The sequence below is a fragment of the Prosopis cineraria genome, unplaced genomic scaffold (assembly GCF_029017545.1).
Source record: "Prosopis cineraria cultivar Desert tree isolate PC_DT_omini unplaced genomic scaffold, ASM2901754v1 PC2, whole genome shotgun sequence".
In the NCBI taxonomy this organism is placed as follows: Eukaryota; Viridiplantae; Streptophyta; class Magnoliopsida; order Fabales; family Fabaceae; genus Prosopis; species Prosopis cineraria.
In genome coordinates this window covers 32,139,344-32,150,457 of record NW_026555333.1, presented here as the reverse complement: position 1 = coordinate 32,150,457, position 11,114 = coordinate 32,139,344, and the positions used below count along the sequence as shown (strand labels likewise).

Below are 11,114 nucleotides of genomic sequence, written 5' to 3'. Positions count from 1 at the left end.
ATGAAACAAAGGAAATGAAAACAAAACAAAGAGAAAAAAATAAACTCAAATCAATCTATTTTGTTACTTTCATTCTATATGTTTCATTTCAAATATGCTTTTCATTCTCCTAAAGTTTATTAGCCTTCATTTTTCTATACCATACCTTTACCTAAACCCCATTACAACCTAAACTAAAGTCCTATTGATTCTTGCATTGCATATGACATAGATAGTGGAGACCTAAATGATAAACAAACCTATGGTAGTGAGGTTTTGATAGGGGAACTTGAGTGAAACACTTACCTATATACATTTGAGAGTTGATAGTTAAACACTTGACCTTTGTGAAGGGCTATTGCTTGATTTATTCTTATCAAATGAAATTGCCATGATACTTGTTATTTTGAATATAAGAGAGATTGATTAGAGTGTTAAAGTATTGAAGAGCTATGATTGCTTCTTATTCTTTGTTGCTTCGACATTTCTTTTCTTGAATTTTGAGATTTAAGTTTTGCCTAAGAGTGTACAAGTTTAAGTGTGGGGGAATTGATAAATAACAATTTTATATATTTTTATCCTTTTAATTTAGACTTTTAAATATTTATTTAAGGCTAAATGAGTTTAATTAGATATTATTTGATTTTATTAGCCAATATTCAATTTTTAAATTTTAACTATTTAAATCTTTGATTTTAAAATATAAATGATATCTTTAATATTTTTGCACAGTTGTTATTTAATTTTATTTTATTTATGCAGATATTCTAGACCAAATTTGAAAAATATCAATAAAGATTATTTTGGATAAGAAGAATATGGGCATGCTTGGAGATCAAATCAAGAATTAAATCTTTAAATTTTGTTTAAATTTATTTTGGGTTATTTAGAGTAGTTTTATTTATTAGCTTTTCTTTCACCGTACGAAAATGCGTGCAACACTATTTATATATATATATAAAGAAAGCCGCGCCGCACAGGAGGATGATTTTTGGGACGGAGAGGAGAATAGAAACAGTGGCGGCGTGCGTAGGAGGAAGAAGAAAGGATAAAAGCGATTGCTATTCTTTTTTTCCTTCAATACAAGCAATAGCCCCTCCTGTTCTCATCTCATGTTGTTTGATTTTTAGTTCTATGGATAGTTAATTTTTTTTTGGTATAATCAATCACAAACTATGATCCTAAATTTTAATCAAAGTTTTTGATATTCAGAAAAGATTTTATTCTAGCTTTATTTCAATTTTCTCTTCTTCTCTCTACCTCTAATTTTTATGCTTTAATTGCTATTGCTGATTAGAGTAGCTTTACTACATAATTTTTGGATTATAAATTTTATTTGAGGTTTTACTTACTATAATCGATTGATATAGTAACTTAAGAGTAATTTAGCTTGGCTTGAGTGATTACTCATGCTTTGTTTTGGTGTGGCTAACATAAAACAGTTGTTAGGTTGTGGGTTAAGAGAGATTTCAATTAATCTATAACTTAATTTTTTATTTAATTCTTGAATAATAATTTGAGAAATATATAATGAAACTAGAATAATAAAGTTAAATAAAATTAATGTAATTTATGGACGAGGAATATTAAATTTAGGTGATTGGGTTGTGATTGATTTTGCTACTTATTCTTGATAATTTTTTTACTTGAATTTTCTCTATTTATTTATTTCTAATTTAGTTTTTAATTTCATCATAAAAAACCCCCCACTTTTCTTCTTCTTCATGTTTAAGGTATCCACTATAGGAGGAAGTGGTTGCAAATGCAAGAAAACAAGGCATTCTTCAGTACATTTAAGCTAGTCTTGCCCTGTCTGAAAGGTATCGTATGATTGTAATATTAGAAATAGTCAAATATCCAATACTTATAAATATAAGCTTTTATGTTTGCATATTCAAATTGCTTGAGTAATGGCTGTTCATGGTAGTTTGCTTTAAATTTTCTAGTTATAATTAACCACTTTTTTCTTTCCAATGTCTCTTTAGTTGTGTTGAGAACCTTTTGTAATATAACTTTGGCCTTCTAGTCTAAGATAACTATCTAATGTAAGCTAAAATTAAATCTACAATATGATCTTTTTTGTAGTGGTGTATGTACCTATAATGTTTTTAGTAGTTAATAGTAGTTTCATTTTCTTTTATAAGGGTATGAAACCCATAGGACAAAAAAGCTAAGGCCTTACTAGATTTTGGCAATGAAGAGTATCAACATTTGGTGTGTGCATGTGTATTCAACTTTCTCATATAGGCAAAGTTATTGTCAAGAGCTTGTTTCCCTTGCTTTTGTGCACTGGTATTTGTTAAGGAATTTTAGTTTTTTTTTTTAAATTTAGCATACAAAAATTCTGTTTATATTGTTTAATTATAAATTCAATTCTTTGTTATGATTTAAATAAATGAAAGTTGAATATAAATTGTTATATATTTGAATAAATTAAATAACTCTTTCATGGCTATTGAATTTTATTTTTATTTATTTTAGAGGTGTTTTTCTAGATTGTAGGGTTTACAACCTAGAAAAACAACTCTATTTTTTTCAAAACAACATTGCTATCTATAGCAATTGTAGATAGAATCGATGTAGAAAATGGACTTTCTACATCAGTTGTAGTAAGAACTAATGTAGAAAGTTTACTTTATACAGCAGTTCTGGCTACAACCCATGTAGAAGGTGGACTTTCTACATCAGTTGTAACCAGCACCAATGTAGAAAGTTCACCTTGTACAGCAGTTGTAGCCAGAACTACTGTAGAAGATGGACTTTCTATATCTGTTTTGGCTACAATCGATGTAGAAAGTCTCATACTTTTTACATTTCCTGAAACAATAATGTTACGTAAATCGATATAAAAAGCATTTTTTAATCGCTGTAATAAGTCTTTTTTGTAGTAGTGATTTCAGGTAGATGGGGTCCTATTTGATACATGCCCTATCATGCTTTCCCTTGAATTATCACCTGTCCTGTCACTTTGTCCTTCACAAGAAAAACATGATCAGTGAACAAAACATCAACCATCTTATCATCAATTAATTTATGAACACTAATCAGATTTTTAGTTGTCGAAGGAATAACCAAAACATTTTTAAGATGTAGATCTTGTGATGTTGAGGGCAGAATAGTAGAACCAACAACAGAGATAGGAGTTTTCTCACCAGTATAAGTGAATAGATAAGACTTACCAACTTCTTAAGTCTTGTCAAGTTGATCATATGCTTGAGGTGAACCATGATCTGAAGCTGGTGGAAAAGAACGATCAAAATAGTGATAGTATGTAGCAACCACATGACTAGGGACACTGACAGAGAAAACAAAAGCGTCCACCACAACCACCACAAAAGGTACGGCCACAACCATGAGACCCTCGAATAATACGATTTCCACGCCAAGCATCAGAGGAGTGAGCACCATCACATTGAGCCATATTCATAGACGGTTGAAATGACAGGCTGGAGAAGGCATTAAGCTACTCAAGCCGACTCTCAAAAGCAAGCAAAAAAGCCTGGAGATCAATCCAAGTAAGGTTAGGCATGTCAATAAGCTTTTCAACTATAGCATTATACTTAGCATTAAGTCTATTCAAAGCCTGAATGATGAGATCTTTTGTTGAAATTGGAGAACCAGCCATTGCAAGTTGATCAAACAGAGTTTTTAGCTTGCTCAGGTACTCTTCCATTCGGAGACCATTTTTGTGAGTTCGTTGAAGTTCAAATTTGAACACCATAGTACGAGCTTTAGTGGATGCAGAGGCCATAGCTTTAGAACCATTCCAAAGCTCCTGGGTGGTGAAGCAGTGAAGAAGCTGAGCACCAACATCCATGCTCATAGTGTTACGGAGCTAGCCAACCATAAGATGATTAATAACACACCAATCCTCACGAGTTGCAACAAGCACAGCAGAAGCTTCTGCTGTTACAAGGGTAGAGCTCAGAACAAAACCAATACAATTGATATGAGAGTCAAGCTTGTTGCCTTCAATCAAGGGAAGAAAAATCGATTCCCAAAACAAATAGTTTCCTCGCTCCAGCTTGACTGAGGTGACCTGGCTACTAAAAAGGGGATTAGTTTTTGACACAATAGTAACAGTAAGAGAGGAAAGAGAATCAAAAATATTATTATTATTAGCAAACAAAGAAGAAGACAACATATTGAAAAGGATTGAGTGAGAATAATCCCTGTGCTCTGATACCAAGAAAGGAAAACAGGCACAAGAATAGGGAATGCTTAGAAAATAGGGTGCTTAAGGCTGGCCCCTTCCATTTCTATACAAGGGAATATACAGAGAATATTTGGTATAGTACAGAATCCTAACTAATTACACAATTAGTAATTAATCTCATTCTCTAATAATGGTAAACTGAAAATAGCTCCTCAATCAAAGGAACTGGTGTTGAGTGATCTTGCCAACATGCAACTGAGGAAGCTGCTAGTGTTTGAAAATCTGACATCACTTATAATCATGCATTGCAACATCATGTCAAAGTTATTCACAATTTCATAGGGTAGACACCTCTCATGTCTGAAACTGCTAAAACTATGTGATTGTGAAAAAATGGTTCATGTTCTTCAAGGTGACAATGTAGGAGCTAGAAATAGTGAAAAAGTAGTAGTGTTGCAGAAGTTGGGGAGCCTCGTACTGAAATAGCTTCCAAGACTCACAAGTTTTGGTGAATTCCCCAAGTTAAAGATGGTTAGAGTGGAGGACGTTCCAAGCATGACCACATTTGTGAAGCAGCCTTTCATGACCCCATTGAAGCAAGTTTACGTGACATATATTACAAAGTGCTGGCTAAGAGACCTCAACCGGACAATAAGATACTTGCATCAGAATCTTGGTACACTAATTAATTCATCAAACTACGTACGTACTCTAGTACTCTTCATTTTATTTACTTTTGCTTATCATGGATATTGTTTTTCTTTGTTTCTGTTGCCTTTAATTTTCCTGATAGGCATTGTTAACGAGGTTTGGAGAACTAATCGGCAAGGCTTTGACTACCAGAATAGCTTGGGGATCAAAAATATAGATTTGGAAAGTTTTTCATAGGTGCTTTACTCTCTGACTTTTATCATCAAGTAAATCACTAACTTGCTTCCATTATGTTTTACTGGAATCAAGGATTGATATTTAAAAATGGATCATAAACTTTGTGTAAAAATTTAATAAATTTTTAATTTTATCCCTATTAAATATATATAATTTTAATAACTTATCTTTTCTCACTAGCATCTAATGCAATAAAAGAAAAATTTGTAATTAAAATTTAATAATGTGACTTATAAATAAGATTTAAAAAAATCTGTCTTTTATTCCATAAATTGGACTAGAAAGAGTAACACACATGCAGGCAGGTGTAATTACACACATATAAGTTTTAATGGTTTCCTTTATTATTTCAATTCATGGCAAAAGAAAAAAAAATCTTAAATTCAATTATTCTTATTTGAGACTGTTGATTTCTAAGTGCATTTTTTCAAAAAAAAAATTGAATTAAATTTTAATATTAATATTAATAATATGATTTGTGGGATTGAGTTATGACGTTGATTTATATGAAAGAAATAAGCTTGAAGAAAGTTCTTCAAATTTTTAAATGAAGGCAAGGTGTTAATTTTTGTGCGTGCGTGCGTGTGTTTAAGTGACTTCATACGCTCTTCTTCTAATTAACTCTATTAATATGATTTGTAGAGCTTTCAAGAGCATATTGTTGATATTGATCAGGGAATGGAAAAGATAAGTTTGAGTTTTAATGAAGCAGAAACTGGATTGCATCAATGCACGCACGTATATTTATATGTGAATTACCATTCTATTAATAATGTGAACTCTTTAGATATTATATTATAAATGAGATCTTGATGATCACTCGAGCTTTAGATTCAAATTTCATGTGTATAGTTTTAGTTAATTTCAGGAGTTGATTCTTTTATTTGAATTATTATAGATGTTTCATTTTGACATGTCCATCAAACTATAATGCAAGTTGCTTTTGTTTATTTGTTTTAAATTTAAATTTCTTTTTTTTTTCCTTTTATTTTATGACCTCCTTTCTTTCTCCTAGAATTTTTGGGGGCTTGTCCACCAATCTGTTTGTGTTAATGGTCATCACACCATGATTGAATAGTGATATTATATTTTGTAAGTGTTTCTATTTTATTTTTAAAAAAGTTTCTCTTATAGATTACTTTCATCTTTTGAATTGTTCCGAGGGATTTTTTTTTTGGTCTTGGGAAGATTCCTTCTAAAGATTTGGGAAGAAAAATAGGAATGGGCACAAGCCTTTGAATATATTTTAATTTGTTTTCTTTGAATTCTTTCAACTGCTTTTAAAATTTTAACTGAGTTTCTTTTTACCAACATATTTTAACTAAGTTGCAACTTACGAAAAGTTCACAAATTTATAGTGCGTGCGTGCGTGTTAATAAGATAAGGTTAATCTTAAAAATAGTTTGGAATGCATCATCAATGTCAATTAAGAAATATCAATGTAATCATCAATATCAATCAATATATACAGTACACTATATGTAAAATAATTGCAGATGAATAGTTATTTTAATTTTATTTTTAATGTTAAAAATTTATAAATTGTTCTTTTTTAAAAGAAAAAATTAATTATTTGATTCATGTAATTTTTACTCAATTGTAATTCAATCCATAAATTTCATAAACTTTAACTTGGGAAAACCCATTTCCTATAAGTTTGCCTTCATCAAAACTCTTAGATCTTGAAATTTAACTCCCTACAATCCAACCCTTATAGTTTAAATAATTTAAAACTTTAATCTCTTAATTTTAAGAAATAATTTTAGTTGTCATAATTTTATTTTTCAAAATATAATAACCAACATTTTAAATGATTTGAATTATAAAAATTAAATTGTACTGAGTCAAAGCTCATTGACTAACTTTCGATCAAGTCAAAAGTGTGTTGTACTTAATCAAAATTCATTAATAGAGTTTTAACAAAATTAAAATTGTAAGAATCAAATGATTATTTTTTTTAAAAAAATATATACAGTAAAGAGTGTGAAAGGGACCCACAATAAATAAAGGTATCTGTAGCATGCTTAATGAATAAGAAATTTAATTTACAAAAATTGTAAAAATGTAAGTGTTGGGAGATAAAATATGATTGGGCACATATGAATGAAAGAATGAATGAGGTTCAACCCTCTGTTACTAAGACCATATTGAGCCAAGTTAGGTTAATATGTTGAAGTAGGTTGGCCCATGCAACGGTGAGAGTTTTGGGTCAATGGCCTATCAAGCAAACTTGGACTAGCCCAAATATGATTTTCATTTGATTAACTTACTCTTTTCCTTTATTTGATCTAATTTTTAAAATAATATTTCTTTATAAGTCAAGTGAATGTGGTATAAATAATGGATGTTTAGGCTTTTTAAGCATCATTCCAAGGATCAAACCCTCGAATGACATGCACATAGAAGAAGAAGTGCATATAGGCTTTATAAGATTGTAAAGGGGAGATATTAAGAAATCTAAACTCATATAGCAGTAATTCTAAAACTCTTTTATAACTTAAAAAACACATGTACCATTTTAAAAGAAAAAATTTAAAAAGTATTTCTGTTTATTAAATAAAAGAAGAATGATAATTAAATCCTAAAATAATGAATTACATATAGTTAATGAATGTCGGATAAAAATTTTTGAAAATAAGTTATAAATATTAATTGGCATAATTACATATTCAGAAATTTCAATTACAAATATAACATTTTAATTCTAAATATAATTCTTAGTTTGCATCAAGGATTTTTGTTGGTAAATATCTAAATCAATATTTATAATTCAGTTTTTAGAAAATCTTATCTAGACCTAAATGGCATTAATTCAATATTTTGGGATATTTATTATCATTAAAGGTTCATTTGTTTTAGCTTATTTTATAAAAAAATCATCTATTTTTTTAAAAATATATTTTATGAATTTTTCTGATATTTGTAACTTTTAAAAATAATCAAAATTTGAAGAAAAGTAGCTTCTGCAAATATCATAAAGTTTTAAAGAGAATATTTTTAAAGAGGTGGAATACACAAAAATATCATAAAATTTAAAAATAATAGAATAGTAAATTATTTTTATAAAACAGAAATTAAAGAAGATATCCTAAAATTTAAAAGTAACTAATTGAAATTTTTTTTATTATTGTGGTCAAACACAAAAATAATATATACTTATGAAATAAATATATTTTTATAAAATCTTTAAATTATTTTTATCTAAAAATTACTTATTTTTAAATCTCAAGCAGGCCTTAAAGCATGATGTCCTTTAATTGAAGGTTAATTTGGTATAACTTGAATTTTAAGGTTTATAAGTCATAATTAAATTTCACATAACTAAAAATCTTTGAACATATACGTAATGCACTTTTTTTTTTTTGGTAGAACGTACATAATGGACTTTATTGTAATTCCTGGTTGCTTGCAACTTAAATGGATCAGAAGAAAACATGAACTTCAGCTTCCTTTATTTTATTCTGACTACTATGAACCTTACTGACTCGCGGAGCTGATGAATTGCAATACCTCTGGTTCTGCTCCCCGCAGATCTCTATGAAAGGTTCAAGATGAATAGAATTTCTAGCGTTGAGTTCCCTAAGGTTACAGATATAATTCTTGAGCATTTACCTGAATTCACTGGGATCTTTCCCGATCGAAGAATGCAGTGTTAAAATCCCAATATACCCTTCAGTGCATAATAAAACAATTTATTTTATTGTGATATTTCAGTTTTCAAAATTGGTTCCATCCATCTAGCTCTTATTTTTACAATTATAATATAATATACTTTGATGCAGAAAGTAATTAACACAACATCAATGACAACTACAAATATACATTATAGAATGAGAGTCTCTGAAATATATGGTAAAAAAATTTTAAGATATGATCTTTATATATCTTTTAGAACTAATCACTATTAAATATCATTTTTTCTCGTTAAATTACATTTTAACTAGAGATAACTACCCTCATTAAATTTATAGCAAAATAAAAAAAAACTGGGGTGGGGGGGGGGGAGCTTGACAACTATAGTAAGGTACTCATAGTCCTTCACCAATTGGCAAGGAATTTGGCATTAGCAAGGACCATATCTCTCAATAAACCCATTCAAATACTGATCATTTTAGTGAGAGATTTGTCCCTCACTGATATTGTTTGAATGACTTCTTAATTATTAAATGCATATGGGTATTTATTAATTATCAAATAACTATTTGTTAAAATATGATATATACTTGTCTTTTTTTATAACCAAGCTTCTTCAAGTTTTTAACTATGTCAATTAGGGAATAACTTTTAATTAAATATGAATGAGTATTTATTAATTAATGAATGAATACTTACTTAAATAAATATATGATTTGGAAACTTGAAAATTTGGAAGCCAAGAAATTTTAAATTTTGTCATATATAATTAAAGGAGCTTGATGGCCTAGCAGCTCTTTAACCTTTTGGTTGCCACCTGGATAATTTAATTGGATGTTGGCTTCCATGTTCGTGGTAGCTCCTTGGAAGCAAGAGCAAGACCGTGACAATGACTAATGATATACTTCTCGTCGTCCGGTAGCTCGTGCCCTGCTCGTTGAACTACGTTCTTCTGTTCATCTAGTAGCTCATTTCTCGTTTGATGAACTATGTGTTGCACAAAAGTGTGATTCGAATCCTTATGATAATGTTGCCAGCTCCAAGGGCTAAGCTGTATCAGAGTATTCCTTTCACCAACTATCTGCTTCACCACCTTCTTTATCCTACTCGTTACCACCACGACACCGCCTCTATCTTCCTCCCATACTGCTATTCCATGGCACAACTCAGCGAACCACTCGTCACAGTGCCACACATCATCAAACACTATCGCGTAATTCCCTAGCTTTTGTAATCGACTCCTGAGTTCTTCCACAAGCGTATTGGTAGTTTCTTTATCCTGATTACCTGTCAAGCTATCAAGATCATAATGCAAATAATTTAGCAAATGTTTTACGATCTTGATGTCTACCTCATCTTTGCGAGTTAAGTCCGATAAGTATGCCCATATGATATTGCCCTTGAATTTCTTATAAAATTCTGGACGTGCAAAAACCTGTTTAACGAATGTTGTCTTCCCTGAACCACCCATCCCATAAATTCCAACGGCCTTGTATTTACCATCACTTGACGCCGATAGCCAATCAACCATCTTTTGTTCATGTTCATCGAATTTCGCAATATCAGATGATGGTGGACGACCATACTTGTAGAATGTAAACCGGTCTAGCAAGAATTCAGGGGGATGCAAACCTTCGGCCTCTTTCTCCAATTTCTCCAACACCGTTTTCATCTTATCAACTTTACTATATATACTGGACTCTTCCTTCCTCTGAGCCATATCAGAGAAGTAAATTGGAATTCTCTTGATGGACTTCTTTTGCTCCCTGAGGATTTTCCATTCGTCAAGGGCGTCATGAAGTTCATAAAGTAATGAGATTGATTCGGGCATGGTTAGGCATGCATCGTTGGTCTTCAACTTGTTTCCGATGTCTCAAAATTTTTCGATGAACTTAGTATCTGATGATGAGTAGGACTTCTTTTCAGCAGCACTCAATGAATCTAAGTATTGTTCCCTCAAAACTTTGGCAATGTCAGATGCCGTGATAGAAAATCAGTTACAGAACTGGGCAGTTTCCAACACTTCTTGGAGGAAGACGAAGCTCGAAATATTGTCTGAGGAAGGCTAAAAGGAAAGTATTTCATTTATTTTAGAAACAAGAAGAAAGCTCTTATATATATTTTGCCAAAAAGAAGGTATCTTATCTTCTGTTTTCTTCTTATGAGACCCAAAGAATCAATCTACCTATACACCAAAGCATCTCTATGTCTTTCATTCTCTCTATTTTTACTGATGCTAATCATGAAGAGAAACACAAAGATCTCGTAAATTCCTTTTAACTCAAAAAAAGAATAGCGCTACCGTGAATGGGTAGTCCTCCTGTTGATTCCTTTTTACGAGACACAAGCAAAATTCCTCTCTCCATATAGTTGAACTGGCCTGCACACGTGCGCACGCCACGAAATTCTTGACCTTAAATATTGCATCATTGTGGACATATATGCTCTCACCCATGTA

The 11,114-nt window shown here is 30.8% G+C and overlaps 1 protein-coding gene across 1 annotated transcript; it reads right to left on the bottom strand.

Moving 5' to 3' along the window:
* Window positions 1–9,436: 9,436 nt before the first annotated feature.
* On the bottom strand, window positions 9,437–10,660 carry LOC129301781 (probable disease resistance protein RF45). The gene is made up of 2 exons (XM_054940371.1): window positions 10,008–10,660; window positions 9,437–9,935 (listed from the first exon to the last, which is right to left on the bottom strand). Exons 1-2 carry the CDS (start codon window positions 10,485–10,487, stop codon window positions 9,483–9,485), a joined length of 933 nt encoding a protein of 310 aa, XP_054796346.1. The 5' UTR covers window positions 10,488–10,660; the 3' UTR covers window positions 9,437–9,482.
* Window positions 10,661–11,114: the final 454 nt, after the last annotated feature.